This window comes from Melanerpes formicivorus, unplaced genomic scaffold, assembly GCF_026170545.1.
Source record: "Melanerpes formicivorus ecotype bairdi unplaced genomic scaffold, bMelFor1.0.p_v2 SCAF_8, whole genome shotgun sequence".
Taxonomy (NCBI): domain Eukaryota; kingdom Metazoa; phylum Chordata; class Aves; order Piciformes; family Picidae; genus Melanerpes; species Melanerpes formicivorus.
The window spans coordinates 23,019,455-23,033,219 of NW_027142360.1; the positions used below are offsets into that span (position 1 = coordinate 23,019,455).

The 13,765-nt window shown below is 43.7% G+C and overlaps 5 protein-coding genes across 5 annotated transcripts; 3 read left to right on the plus strand and 2 right to left on the minus strand.

Annotated features, from left to right (window-relative positions):
• The first annotated feature begins 1,896 nt into the window (after positions 1-1,896).
• LOC137443198 (histone H1.03-like) lies at positions 1,897-2,658 on the plus strand. The gene has a single exon (XM_068142667.1). It carries the CDS (start codon positions 1,902-1,904, stop codon positions 2,580-2,582), a length of 681 nt encoding a protein of 226 aa, XP_067998768.1. The 5' UTR covers positions 1,897-1,901; the 3' UTR covers positions 2,583-2,658.
• A 3,129-nt stretch (positions 2,659-5,787) lies between these two features.
• LOC137442743 (histone H4) lies at positions 5,788-6,831 on the plus strand. The gene has a single exon (XM_068141712.1). It carries the CDS (start codon positions 5,958-5,960, stop codon positions 6,267-6,269), a length of 312 nt encoding a protein of 103 aa, XP_067997813.1. The 5' UTR covers positions 5,788-5,957; the 3' UTR covers positions 6,270-6,831.
• A 1,076-nt stretch (positions 6,832-7,907) lies between these two features.
• Positions 7,908-8,632, plus strand: LOC137442744 (histone H3). Its single transcript, XM_068141713.1, has one exon. It carries the CDS (start codon positions 7,936-7,938, stop codon positions 8,344-8,346), a length of 411 nt encoding a protein of 136 aa, XP_067997814.1. The 5' UTR covers positions 7,908-7,935; the 3' UTR covers positions 8,347-8,632.
• A 78-nt stretch (positions 8,633-8,710) lies between these two features.
• On the minus strand, positions 8,711-10,256 carry LOC137442745 (histone H3). Its single transcript, XM_068141714.1, has one exon. The coding sequence runs from the start codon at positions 10,220-10,222 to the stop codon at positions 9,812-9,814; it is 411 nt and encodes a 136-aa protein (XP_067997815.1). The 5' UTR covers positions 10,223-10,256; the 3' UTR covers positions 8,711-9,811.
• Positions 10,257-11,558: 1,302 nt separating this feature from the next.
• LOC137442746 (histone H4) lies at positions 11,559-11,915 on the minus strand. The gene has a single exon (XM_068141715.1). The coding sequence runs from the start codon at positions 11,897-11,899 to the stop codon at positions 11,588-11,590; it is 312 nt and encodes a 103-aa protein (XP_067997816.1). The 5' UTR covers positions 11,900-11,915; the 3' UTR covers positions 11,559-11,587.
• Between the last annotated feature and the right edge of the window lie 1,850 nt (positions 11,916-13,765).

The window sequence follows — 13,765 nt, forward strand, 5'->3', positions numbered from 1 at the left end:
ACATGTGTATAGCTCTTGAACACTTATATACAGTATCAATGGACTAGAGAATTACAAAATGGTAGCTCCGCTGCTTTGAGAGTATTTAAAATCTCCATCCTTTCTTACCATGGGCTCACTACTAGTAGTTGGGGGGGGGGGGGGGGGGGGGGAGGAGGGGGAAATTCAGAGTGAAATGCATCAGCATTTTTGACAGTGTCCAGTCATGTCACTGAGGATCATAATCCTTCTTTATTATAGGAAATAACCACCAGATAGGGCCATTAAACCAGTTTCCAGTTTCTGTGTGTGATCAATACATAATGCACAATTCTGTAGTCTCACACTTTGTAGTTTCATCATATTTGTTATTGCAGTCAGATCCCCCAAGCCAGGTATTTAACTTCATTTTACAGGCTGAAATGCTTTTGCAGGGAGACCTCATGAAAATATATTTCATCCCACATCTGCAAGCAGACAGAAATCCCGATATGTTCTATCAGTAGAATGATTCTAGTCCTTGCTTTGAGTCTAGCCCTTCAGCATTTTCAGATAAACACAGATTATCAGGCAAGAATATGACATTTCTTTAATGCCACATGGCCTTGAAGGTCAATATATTTGTATAATTTCACAATCCCAGGCAAGGATTGTTGTACAGTCATTTCATTCACTCAGTTAATAATGATAATCACCTCAGAGGTTTTTAGAAGCTGATGGCAGTCTAGTATTTAATGTATAAAAGGCAATAATATTGAAAGCAGACTGTTAGCTGTTTCATATATTAAAAAGAGAGAGAGAAAGCATGCCTCTTTAAAGGGAGAATTACAGTATCACTAAGGTTGGAAAAGACCTCGAGGAATTCATACACTGTTTGACCCAGAAAAGAAACCTTCCTGAAAAGAGGTAAATTCTTATTTTATTTCTAAAAGAAGCAAAGTAGTGAATCACCAGATGCTATCAGCAAAGCATTAGCACAGAGAAATCAGTTCTACATAATATTCTGATTACTGAACATACCCTCAGAAGACTGAATTTTCAGCTACAATTCCCTATTTGGTTCAAGCTGCATTACATCCCAGATTCTATTTACCAGTAAGTTTTAACAAAGTATGATTCAAAGACTTTTATCTCTTTTAAGTCCAAACCCTAAATCCTGAATTTAACAAACAAAAACTGCTTCTTTAAGGTTATATTGATAGTGCAATGACAAGAATATCATGGGAGCAGGACACATTTTTGTTCAACTGAAATAGATAGGCAGACCTAAAGTACCATCAGCTTTCACACACGGTACTAAAGGCGAAACGTCTCGGCAAAACAGATTGGCTAAAACACTGTGGTCCCTAAAGGGACACTGAACAGAATGATGTGATTTCGGAGGAAAGCGGCTCTGCCGAGGGAGCCAGTTCTGCATCTGCATCTAGGACCTCGGGGTAAGCTGTGTTACTTCCTCGGCTTTAACATCAATTTATCTGAAGACCAACAGATAAAACAGTCTGTTTTTTGCTCAGCTCTAGAGAGAACCTTCAAAAGCGCAAGATTTCATGCTGGCTGTGCCCATTTAGGCTATGGTATGATTTTATTTTAAAAGATAAACTGAAAGTTTCTCTCTCTCTCGCTCTCTGTGGCTCCGAGCTGGGGAGTTTCTGGGCTCACTTTTCCCTCATTTCTGCTCCTTCCAACGGGAAGCTCTGTTGCCAGGTAGGACATACGACCCTCTCCCCATCCGGGAAGAAACTTGGTTCCTTGGCAGTGAATTTCGGGAGAAAAAAGCCCTTTTTTGGCCTGGAAAAAACACAACTGGCACAGCGGCGGACGGAGAGGCGGAGCGGGCAGCACCAATCAGCGTGCGCGGTGCCGCTATAAAAGGGGCTACGGCGGCGCTGCTGCTATTGTTCCTTCTGACTCGTAGAAAGAACATGGCTGAGACAGCTCCAGTTGCTGCGCCGGACGTTGCTGCCGCGGCTCCGGCTCCGGCCAAGGCTACCGCTACCAAAAAACCGAAGAAGGCGACGGGTAGCTCCAAAGCGCGCAAGCCTGCGGGCCCTAGCGTCACCGAGCTGATTACTAAGGCTGTATCCGCTTCTAAGGATCGTAAGGGGCTTTCTCTTGCTGCGCTCAAAAAAGCACTGGCTGCTGGCGGCTATGATGTCGAAAAGAGCAATAGCCGCATCAAGTTGGGGCTGAAGAGCCTTGTCAGCAAGGGCACCCTGGTGCAGACCAAAGGCACCGGTGCCTCCGGCTCTTTTCGCCTCAGCAAAAAGCCGGGAGAGGTGAAGGAAAAGGCTCCTAAAAAGCGGGCAGCTTCTGCCAAGCCTAAGAAGCCAGCGGCGAAAAAAACTTCTACTGCTGCCAAGAAGCCTAAGAAGGCGGTAACAGCGAAGAAAAGCCCTAAAAAAGCCAAGAAGCCGGTGGCTGCTGCAGCAAAGAAATCGGCCAAGAGCCCCAAGAAGGTATCTAAGGCGGCTAAGCCTAAGAAAGTGGTGACAGCAGCTAAGAGTCCTGCTAAGGCAAAAGCGGTGAAGCCTAAAGCAGTCAAGCCCAAAGCGGCTAAACCTAAAACGGCCAAAGCAAAGAAAGCAACGCCCAAAAAGAAGTAAAGGGTGCTGACAAAAGCTCATCTGCATTGCAGATAAACCCAACGGCTCTTTTAAGAGCCACCCACATTTTCTTAAAAAAGAGCTGAAACACTGTTTTTTCACTCTGGTGTTTTGTTTTCGCCTAATTGTAATTTCTCTGTCGGTTTTGCCCCAGTTTAAGGTCGACCCGATGACAGTGTTCTTGCCATTTATAGGTGCAAGGTAGTGCCTTTCACCACATCCCTGGACACCGCTGCGGGTCTGGGTAGAAAGCTTCCTTCCAGACCCGTGGAAACTGGGCGGCGCTTACAAGCACTGGGCTTATTGGAGGGGCGGGGGACGCACCCTTCTCCCCGTAACTTCTTTCTAATAAGCAGAGGTGGGATGCGGAGCCGCGCTTGTCAGCGCTCCTGCCCACTCTCCGGAGCTTTACCGATTTCAAAAAGCCCGCGCTATGCGAGCATTGGCCGTGACTAGGGTTTTTCTGGTGTACAGCGTTTTTAGGGTTAAAAAGAGGCTACTTTTTTTTTTACTTGGTGGAAGAAGCTTCTGAATTGCCTAGGTACGTGCTCGCAGCTTCTCCGTCCTATGGGCTTTTTTATCCCTGGCTGCATTTTCCTTCCTCACTTGTGCTGCACCCAAGCCCTTCCACCCCCCTCAGCTCTGTCTGGGTTCCAGCAGCGAGAACGAATCAGGGGGAGTTTGTCGGGAGAAGTTGTGGAGAGGCTTTTTCCTCTCTTTAGTCACCCACCTGGTACCATCACTTCCCCTGCGCGCAGGAGAATGGAGAGTTCACAAAATTACCTGCCAGTGTCTCAGTGAGTATGGACTAGCTATGCAGGCTTCATTAGAGGTATTTCCCAGTACAGGGACAAAAGTAACATCAAACAACAGAATCCTATTTGGAAAAAAAACACTGGGTAGCATAGGTACCTACTGGACATTACTTTTCTCAGCTGCAAAAGGGAAGTACAGTGACAGAGCAAGAGTGGCCTGAGCAAAATTATCTTGAAGGACAAGTGTAATTCCATGTTATTTTCAAAAGCATATTGTCAATGGCCTACCAATCAGTACCCCTAATTAATCACTTCTCATCCTCCTTCCCTTCAGCCTTGCATCACTGTGACAGTGGGTGTGCACAACTCCTTGCTGATTCTGCTCCAGAAGTAGCTTATTTTAAATTACTGCATCACTGTCACAGTATTTGATCACCATGCATCTCTCAGGGACCCCATGTCATCTTAGGAGGTCATTCTTTGGCTACTTAAGCAGCTGATTCTTATTATAAAACAAGTTGGTATCATAACAAACAAAATAATCCATGAATGTCTGTTGTCATTGCTTAACTTTCTAACAGTTACAGCCCCCACATTTACTCCATGCCCCAGGTTTTGATTCAGTCTGGTCTAGAGCTGGGGGATTTGGGGGTTGTTGTGAGGCTCTTTTGTTTCTTTTGGGTCTTTTTGTTTGTTTATTTGGGGGGGGGGGAGGTGGTGGTGGTGTATATATATAGCAACCCTGAGTGTCTCTGCCTTCTAGGTGACATTTAGAATGATTTGGGTGGACAGCTGAGTAACATAGTCATATGTTTACCATGTACTTTGTTTGACTCATTATGATACTGAGGGGTGTCAACTTTATTATTGGTTTTGAAGGTTATGCAGCAAAGATCTTTCCTTGGGCACTATAGCCCTCAAAATCTGTTTTGCTGCTGCATAGTTTTGTTTCAGCCTTGCCTTTAGTAATTTTACTCGAAACAGGACCATCTTATGTTCATAAGACGCTCTCCTTCAGGTTTTTGGCAGGCCAATTTTGCAGATCTTAATTTCCAGACATAACATACACAGCTCTTGTGTGTAAGCATCTCAACCTTGCTCCTGAAGTGGACTAAATCAGCCTGCATTCCTGTCACACGGCAGGTGAGGCAGATCTATTGAGTTTGCACACTCCTGAGTCAGAAGACTTCCTTTAAAAAAAGATGTGCATCAGACATATTTCCTCCACTCCAGTATCAAAAAAAAAAGGCTAAGTATGCCATGTGGTAACTCTCCCAAAAAGTCTAGGTGTCTGATCAGGGAAAGCAAGTACAATTAAAACAATTTTTTTTCCCTTTTTCTCTCTCTCTCTCTCTTTTTTTTTTTTTTGTTTGTTTGTTTGTTTGTTTGTTTGTTTGTTTGTTTGTTTTCTCAGAAAGGGAAAATAAAAGGAAGCATGCACAAAACTTTGTCTCGCCCAGCTTGAGTTTCCTCTAGGCCTGTGCATGAAAAGCACAGCAGACTAAATTAATTTTATCTACCAGAAAGGGACAGCAGGAATAGTGAATGTTCTGTGACACGATGATTCAGATGTCGGCCTGTGTTTCTCGCCTATGGCACAGAGTCAACTATTGATTAATCTTATAACATAACATTGTGGAAGGATGCATTATACAAAACCACTTGGCTGCTAAGAGGAAAAAAGGAAAGAAACTAAGCAAAGCAAAACAAAACAGCACTGTCCATGAGAGGGCAGCAAAAGCTCAACGCTGGAAATTTTTTCCACCCTAATGTTTTCCAGGTGGAAAGCCACCGACTGAATGCTTTTTGTTAAACACTGCTTCTGGTTTTCAATAGCAAAATCACAAAAGATTTTCATCCTCCAAACAATGAAAATCGAGAGTTACATATCTTCCCCTAAAGAACAGTAACACCCTTATTTTTGTATGTAATTTTAAAATTTCTCTAAAAAATAGCTGCATTGTTGCTTATGCCACCACAAGCATATAATGTTAAGATATTAGTAAACCCAGCAATTTACCTTAAAGAAAGCAATCAATCTTGAGCCCATATGGGTTAAACTCTGAGTTAGTTTTACCTTTACAGTTAAACTACCCTCTAGAAATCCCTGAGAAAGGGCAAAAAATGGAGAAAGAATCTGGAGGAGGGGGGTAGAATTTCTCAGCAATAGGATTGGACAGATTTTGCTGCAATATGCCACATTAAAATAACATGAGGAGCCGCTGTTTGAAACACAGTAGCCACAAGTCAAATAAGTGTATCCAGATGGAATTACAGAATTACAGTAAATTTTCATGTATTCGTAATTTGAAATGATAATTAAATTTCAACCCAAACACACACAGAGCAAAACAAACAAACAAACAGCCACAAAGAAAGAACCTTGAACGTACAAAAAAATGTACGCTGCTGCTACAAGAAGGGAACCGCGCACTAAACCCAATTTCTGTGCCGACAGGGGCCCACGCCAGGGAAGGCCAGGCGAAGCAGCGAGGGCGAGCCCCAAGCCCCACCCCTTCTCGCTGCAGTCCCCAACTAGGTCGGACTCTCCCACATAAAGACCGCGCCACACCGCGACAACACACATCTGTTCGGAGCAGGTTCTCTAGCAAGCGGCGTCATGTCTGGCAGAGGCAAAGGCGGCAAAGGGCTCGGAAAAGGTGGCGCCAAGCGCCACCGCAAAGTGCTGCGCGACAACATCCAGGGCATCACCAAGCCGGCCATCCGTCGTCTAGCTCGGCGTGGCGGTGTCAAGCGCATCTCTGGCCTCATCTATGAAGAGACCCGTGGAGTGCTGAAGGTCTTTCTGGAGAATGTGATCCGTGATGCTGTTACCTACACCGAGCACGCCAAGAGAAAGACTGTGACAGCCATGGATGTGGTCTATGCACTCAAGCGCCAGGGACGTACCCTGTACGGCTTTGGCGGTTAAAGGTTTTTTGCTCTCATATCATCTCGAGAATCCAAAGGCTCTTTTAAGAGCCACATACATTTTCCATAAAAGAGCTGTTGCACCGTTTTATTTTTTAAGGAATGTCTGGAAAAGGGGTATAATTTCTAAAAGTAATTAAAACTGGCTTAATGCTGTAGAAGGCTTTGTGATTCAGTAAGTGAACCCAGCTGTTTTGGTATTTCTGTTAAAGGTGAAAATATTTTTCCTATGTAAAATGTGGGCTTTTCTTCCCTTTGTGTGCTCCTTCAATTCCCTTAAAAATGTTAATACTCCAATAAAAGTTTGAAGTGCATGATTTCTGTATTTCTTAAAATCTATGCCGATTTAAGAACTGCCATGAGATACTACTCAGTATCTTGAGCGTTATCAGTTTTCATTAACTGATCAGAGATAATTACAAGGAAAAAAGACAATGTACTCTTTAGGGAAATTAAGAAAAAAATGGTCCAAGACAAGTGTTTTCCCGATTATATTTCTTGTTATATCTTTCCTAATTGCAATGTGCAGTCAGTCCCTCAGTTCCTTCTCAATAAATTTTATTCCTTTTTCAAAACTAATTTTTCTACAGTACCCTTTTGAGAGCGTGGGGCTGGGTCCATGAATGAAAATTATGTTCCTGGTAACACGTTTCAAGAAAATGCTTCAAAAGGAGCCTTGTGTGAAGGCTTTTCTAATTCTTCCACACAGAGGGCATGCCCATCTGGTGTATGCTTCTAAGATATCAGTGTTCTGTCTCCTTCATAAAAGGAATGAAAACAAAAAAACCCTGCAGAAGCAATTTATTATTGCAATATGAAAAGGAGTTGTCTTTGACGACTCACAAATGCTGATCAATAAACCTTGGTGGTCACTTTCTGTTTTACTCACAGCCTAAATGTGTAGAGAAGGAAAAAAAAATTACTCCTTTTTTACCTTCTAATTTCAGAAATTATTTTATTGTATAAGTACTCAAAGTCACAATTTTCTTTGCAGTGCTTAATGCTGAATTTCTTAGAGATAAGAATACCAATTCATGAAAATAGTTTAGAAGATATTTATATATTTCTAATAGCTATAGAGCTGCACTTTCTTTGATTTCTTGGATGTCTATTTGTGCTGAGTGACTAGGCTATCTTTCCTCTGCAGCTCTGAGAATAATAAGCCAGTTACTGTAAGAGGGAGTTTTGCATGCCCCTATTTTCTTTCTTCTTTTGTATTCAATACACACACGCAAAAATAAATTAAAAAAAAAATAAACCAAACCAAACAAAACCCAAACCCCAACTCTTTCACGAACAACTACTGAATTTCAGCTTCCACGTGAATTGTAAGCTGTTCAGGAGGCTGCAGGAGATAGAAAGCAGAAGAACAAAGGATTTAAGAGCTCTGTCTGAAATTACGGGAGCCCTCTCCCCCCATCCTCCCCCCATAGCTTCTCGCTCCAGTCCAGGGAGCCGGGAGTCCTGGCGGGATAGCGGTAGGAGAGAACGTCAGTACAGCCAGAGGCAATTTCAACATCTTCAGGCCCAGGCTAGGATTTCCACGGTAACCAATGAGATTTCGCTTCGTGGTGCCCAATCAGAGACGAGATGGCTCTATAAATAAAGACGCCGCTGAGCTCCTCACACTCTGCCTCCTTCGGGTAGCTCTTCGTAGTTTCTGTGCAATGGCACGTACAAAGCAAACGGCGCGGAAGTCCACCGGCGGGAAAGCTCCCCGCAAACAGCTGGCCACCAAGGCGGCTCGCAAGAGCGCCCCGGCCACGGGCGGCGTGAAGAAGCCCCATCGCTATCGCCCCGGCACCGTGGCTCTCCGCGAGATCCGGCGCTACCAGAAGTCAACCGAGCTGCTGATCCGCAAGCTGCCTTTCCAGCGCCTGGTGCGTGAGATCGCGCAGGACTTCAAGACCGATCTACGCTTCCAGAGCTCTGCCGTGATGGCGCTGCAGGAGGCGAGCGAGGCCTACCTGGTGGGGCTGTTCGAGGACACTAACCTGTGTGCCATCCATGCTAAGCGTGTCACTATCATGCCCAAGGACATCCAGCTGGCCCGCCGCATCCGTGGTGAACGTGCCTGAAGCTCCTACCCTGACAGTAAACCCAAAGGCTCTTTTAAGAGCCACTTACATCTACAATAAAAAGGGCTGCAGCACTGTTTTTAACTGGTAAATTGTGATAATTGTCTAGGATTTCCATAGGCTGCTGAATTCGATTTTGGGGCCCCACAAAGTTACATTTTATATTCTGCTGCCTGTGTATAAGCACTAAGGTTTTCAAATTCCAGTCTCCAGCTTTTTCCCCGTGCAGTACAATGAGATGTTTTGATAACAAGGGAGTGAAGGCACTTCAAGAGTATGGGAATATGGAAGGAGAGAATTTTACTTGGGAGGGTAAGGTGGGTGAGCAGAGAATATCAGAGTGGATTAGCCTCCCTTTAAGTGTGTTGAACTCAAAAGAGCTTTGAACAATCAGGTGCAGGTGGCTGACAATTATCCAGGTTAGGCCTGTGCTCAGGAACTGCACAAGAGCTGAAAATTCCTGCATCTCATTGGAATCACGTTGCTGTTAAATCCGGATAAGGCAGACTGTTTTAAAGAGAGCTGCCACCTTAGTCCAACAATTGTTCACACCAACAATAAAATTATTTCAAACAGGTTTAAAAATGGACAGCAAAAGCTGAAGAGAGCCACGTAAGGCTTTTTATTACAACACAGGAATGTTGTTAGGACAGCCAAGAAAGTATACATTTGCCCAAACATGTTGCCACTCACAAAACTTAAAGGAGGCTTTGGAAGAGAGTGGAGGGAATTACTAATTAGAGTGTTAATAAAAGAGTGGAAACTCATGTATTCTTCAATGTATTGTACATATGATCACTGCAAGTTCAATACTACAATTTATGTAGTCAGAAAACATGCCTGCTCAATATTTATGCAGTCAGATTTCTAGGATTCTTCAGAAAACCCTGGCAGGGCACAGGCATGCATATATGGCATTCAACCCTTCCTTAGGATTCACCTTTGCTGGAATTCTTACTATGGGGCATACACACAAAAGTAACCTGCCTAAAAAGTGCCAAGCCTTTGAAATAGAAAGTTAATAATTAGGCCCCAGATTCATTAAAATACTTTTGCCATCATTAATAAATGGAAACCTTTATTTGCCTTATTTTTTTCATTTGTGATTTTGGCATTTTTTGCAGTTGATTAGGTATTTTGAAGTTCTTCTCTGGCATAGTCTGATAAAAAGTAGTTTCAGACAACTGCATAGGAAACATAGGTATAATTTTACTGGAATTCCAGTATCTAATTGAAAAGATACCTAGAAAAGAGGCCAAAAAAAATAAACTGAACAGAGCTGCAAAAGAAAATTAAGCAGTAGAAATACTGTGAAGCAGTGTGGAAGACTAGCGATACCGTGAAAGGACTTATTTTTTTTCCAAGTATAAAAAAAAGTATCTCAGCTCTCTTGTGCAAACGTGGTGGCTCTGAATAGAGCCTTTAGGATGGGTTGCAAGGGTAAAGGACTACGGAGAAAATAGCCTTAGGCACGCTCACCGCGGATGCGGCGGGCCAGCTGGATGTCCTTGGGCATGATGGTGACACGCTTAGCATGGATGGCACACAGGTTGGTGTCCTCGAACAGCCCCACCAGGTAGGCCTCGCTCGCCTCCTGCAGCGCCATCACGGCAGAGCTCTGGAAGCGCAGGTCGGTCTTGAAGTCCTGCGCGATCTCACGCACCAAGCGCTGGAAAGGCAGCTTGCGGATCAGCAGCTCAGTCGACTTCTGGTAGCGCCGGATCTCGCGGAGAGCCACGGTGCCGGGGCGGTAGCGATGGGGCTTCTTCACGCCGCCCGTGGCCGGGGCGCTCTTGCGAGCCGCCTTGGTGGCCAGCTGTTTGCGGGGAGCTTTCCCGCCGGTGGACTTCCGCGCGGTCTGCTTCGTACGTGCCATAGTTTCGAATAGCTCAGAGAAACTGCTGCGAGCTCTGTTGCTGTAACAGTGGTGCTGCTGCGCTGTGTGGCGTCCTTTATAGCGTGTTCCCTTCTCTGATTCGCTGGTAGCATTGCGGCGCTGTTATTGGATGCTTTCGAATTCGAAAAAGCCCGCCTAGAAAGCGCGACTCTGTATTCCCCTCCCAACGGCTCTCAACCCCTCCCCCTTACCCCCCTTTTACTCATCTACCGTTTTCACATATATTTCTATATTTTTTACTTCTGAAATTGAAAACGTTTAGCGAAGACAGACCAAAAGGACCATAGGCAGTTTTAAATTAATGCTGGCTTGCAGGTGAAGAAAAATCATGTTGATTTTGCTCACATTTATAGGGACTCCAGCATTGAAAAATAATATTAGTATAGTTTTTCCACAAAACTCTTAGAACAGTATTTTAGACCTTGGAATCTGGACTTTTAAATTTTATTTTAGTTGCCTTTTATGCCTTTTGTGTGTGTGTATGTGTATTTTTGTGTTGTTTTTATTTTTACTGCTCCTATGGTAAATTCTCTCATATTGAGATGAGGCAATTAAATGTGAAAATGTCCTAATTTAAAGGACAGTGTTTTCAACGGCTTTGAATTTCTTTCAGCATATGAACAATTCACAGGCTGTTGCTTGGTGAAATAACATCTTCATACTCGTGTGAGCTTCCCATTTTAACCACTGTATATCTGCTGTTTTCCTGTTCAGGAGGTTTGTACTTAGAACCTGATCAGGGAAGGGCATTCAGGCAAAGGGAAGACCCAATGGACGCCAAGAACACCTCTGCCTCCAGCTGCCTCAGTTGAAATAAGCAGCTTCCTAAAATGTAATAAAATGGACACAGTATAACATAAACCTCACTGAAATTAGAAACACTTTCAGAGGACAATGTTCTGATTATCCACCTTGTAACGTTTTACACGGGGGAGGAATGACCTGTGATACTTCTTACCCAACACATGCATTGCTACAGGCACTTGTTACATTCCTCGACAACTTCTGTATAAGTGTATCTGTTTCTGCTACTGTGAAAAAACAGACCACAGAGAGAGGTGACAACAGGGCTATGGCTAGCAGCCTGAGCCAGGACAGCTTCATGTTTTCTCTATTTCACCAGAATGACCCAGTCAGTAAAAACTAAGCTAGCAATAGTTATGAAGTAATTACTTAACTATGCATAGCACTATCTGTATTGTAGCTTAACAGTAATATGCACCTAGCTGAAACCAAATCCTTAAGATTTTAGCAGCAATGAAGCAATACAGCTCTTTTATAGTTTATGTGGGTGGCCCTTAGAAGAGCCTTTGGGTTTTAAAGATGGTGTGGGAGCAAAAAGCTTTAGCCGCCAAAGCCGTACAGGGTACGTCCCTGGCGCTTGAGTGCATAGACCACGTCCATAGCCGTCACAGTCTTTCGCTTGGCGTGCTCGGTGTAGGTGACAGCATCACGGATCACGTTCTCCAGGAAGACCTTCAGCACTCCACGGGTCTCTTCATAGATGAGACCAGAAATGCGCTTGACACCGCCGCGCCGAGCCAGGCGGCGGATGGCGGGCTTGGTGATGCCCTGGATATTGTCGCGCAGCACTTTGCGGTGGCGCTTAGCGCCTCCTTTACCGAGCCCCTTGCCGCCCTTGCCTCTGCCAGACATGCTGCTAACAGTGCTCGTACCGCGTACTGCGAACTGTGCGTGGTTGTCGACTGCGGCTCTCTCTTTATGTAGGAGGGTCCGACCTCGTTGGGGACTGCAGCAAGAAGGGGCGGGGTTCCCGCCATTTTTTTCTCATCAGTGATAGCTCAGCATAGACCATCGTTTCCTGCTACCTGTTAAACAGCGCAGTAAAAACTGCATGGTGAACCAAATATTACATTCTCAATCACAACAAAATTCCCCCAAACATACATTCATGACAACTGGAATGCTTCCCTCCCCCCCCTTCTTGAATTCGTATAAATCAAATTGCTTTTCACATGCTGGTGTATTTTTCTTTCTTGTAGCAACTACAGTTTGTTCCAATTACTTTAAAAATTCATTGTTTCATACTGTGTTCAGTAATCATTTTGTTTTAGTTAGATTCAAAGTTTCTCAAGATTTCCTTCTGAAGTTTTAATGTTTTGAAGTCTCTGGCTGGCTTTAGGGAATTGTCCACAATATCTGTGCTCTCTGGTTTTCTAATATATTGGGTTGGCATTTTATGTCCTGCCTCTCGTTTCTTAAGTGGAAATTTTCATACTCTCTTCTGATTTCCACATAAACCATTTTGACTCCATAATTTCACATTCACCCAAAGGTGTATAAAAACTATATATTTATAATTAACTTTATACTAGAATTTAAATTTTATTATTTTTTCCTTTTTTTTTTTAATATCTTTTAGTATAATTCTAGATAAAAACGTCTGCTGCCTTAATAAGGAAGAAAATCCTCTTTCTTTTTTATTTTTCAATTGTTACCCATTGTTTTGTGGGTCTAAACTTATAGTGAAAGCAGAAGAGTTTCTGAATTAGTGTTTCTGAAAGCTGAAGATGTTTCTGCTGCTCAAGGAAAACTAGCAAATAATGTCTCCTAATGTTTAAATGCTATAGCTATCAGCTTCTCAATGTGATGACCACATCTATGTATTTGATAGATAGGACAAGATATTTTGGAGGATTTTGGTCACAAATTTAGCTTCATTATTGGTAATTTGACACCTTATTTTATGTCTCTCCTTCCCACTGCCCTGCCAGCTGAGACAGAGGTGGAGAAGCCCAGTTTCATCTATTTTTTTTTTTTCCCCCAAGAATCTCTCTAGTCAGAGATCTAAGAGGCTGGGCTGCAGCCCTGGTTTGGACTGTTTCCAGTATTCTTGCTGCCAAGTCCAGAAAATACACAGAGACTGATAAATCAAGAAAATACTTCTGTCATAGCCCAGCAGCCTGGGTTGGCCATTGAGGATGTAGTTTGCCACTCACACAGAGTGATCTCTAACAAATCAGAGGAAGATCCATGCAAAGCTAAAATATTTCAGATATGGTCTCTCTTTCCCTGCCCCATGCCAACTGCAGACAAGGGCAATTGCATGTTGTCTGAGTCAATACCGTGTTATTCTGCAAACCACCAGGAGCTGGATGCCATTTCCTCATGGAAAACGACATCACAGGATTAGTCTCCAACAGGGGCTTGCAGGAAGGGACACTGCACACGCACTTCCGAAGGAATTTTGTACTTGGCAGACAACAACATCCAGGCACTCACATTTCCCTACCACAACTCACACCTCCTCCTCCTCAGGTCAGATATTTCAGGATTCCTTTCAAAGGCCTCTGTGCTACAACTGCAAACATGTTCTGAGGTGTTTATTTCACTCAGTGTATCAATGATCAGAACTCTTGTTCATGGTCAGCCTAGCACCAGTCTGGGGTAATGAGTTGTGAGTTGTCTCTGCCTTGGGAGTAGAAGGTTTGCATGGGTCTCACCCCCACAACACTAGCACAAGCTGCAGACTTGCAGACTCATTGAATAGCTGGTATTAGC

Coding starts and splice junctions, on each gene's coding strand:
- LOC137443198 (XM_068142667.1), top strand. CDS start 1,902: ATGGCTGAGACAGCTCCAGTTGCTGCGCCGGACGTTGCTGCCGCGGCT.
- LOC137442743 (XM_068141712.1), top strand. CDS start 5,958: ATGTCTGGCAGAGGCAAAGGCGGCAAAGGGCTCGGAAAAGGTGGCGCC.
- LOC137442744 (XM_068141713.1), top strand. CDS start 7,936: ATGGCACGTACAAAGCAAACGGCGCGGAAGTCCACCGGCGGGAAAGCT.
- LOC137442745 (XM_068141714.1), bottom strand. CDS start 10,222: ATGGCACGTACGAAGCAGACCGCGCGGAAGTCCACCGGCGGGAAAGCT.
- LOC137442746 (XM_068141715.1), bottom strand. CDS start 11,899: ATGTCTGGCAGAGGCAAGGGCGGCAAGGGGCTCGGTAAAGGAGGCGCT.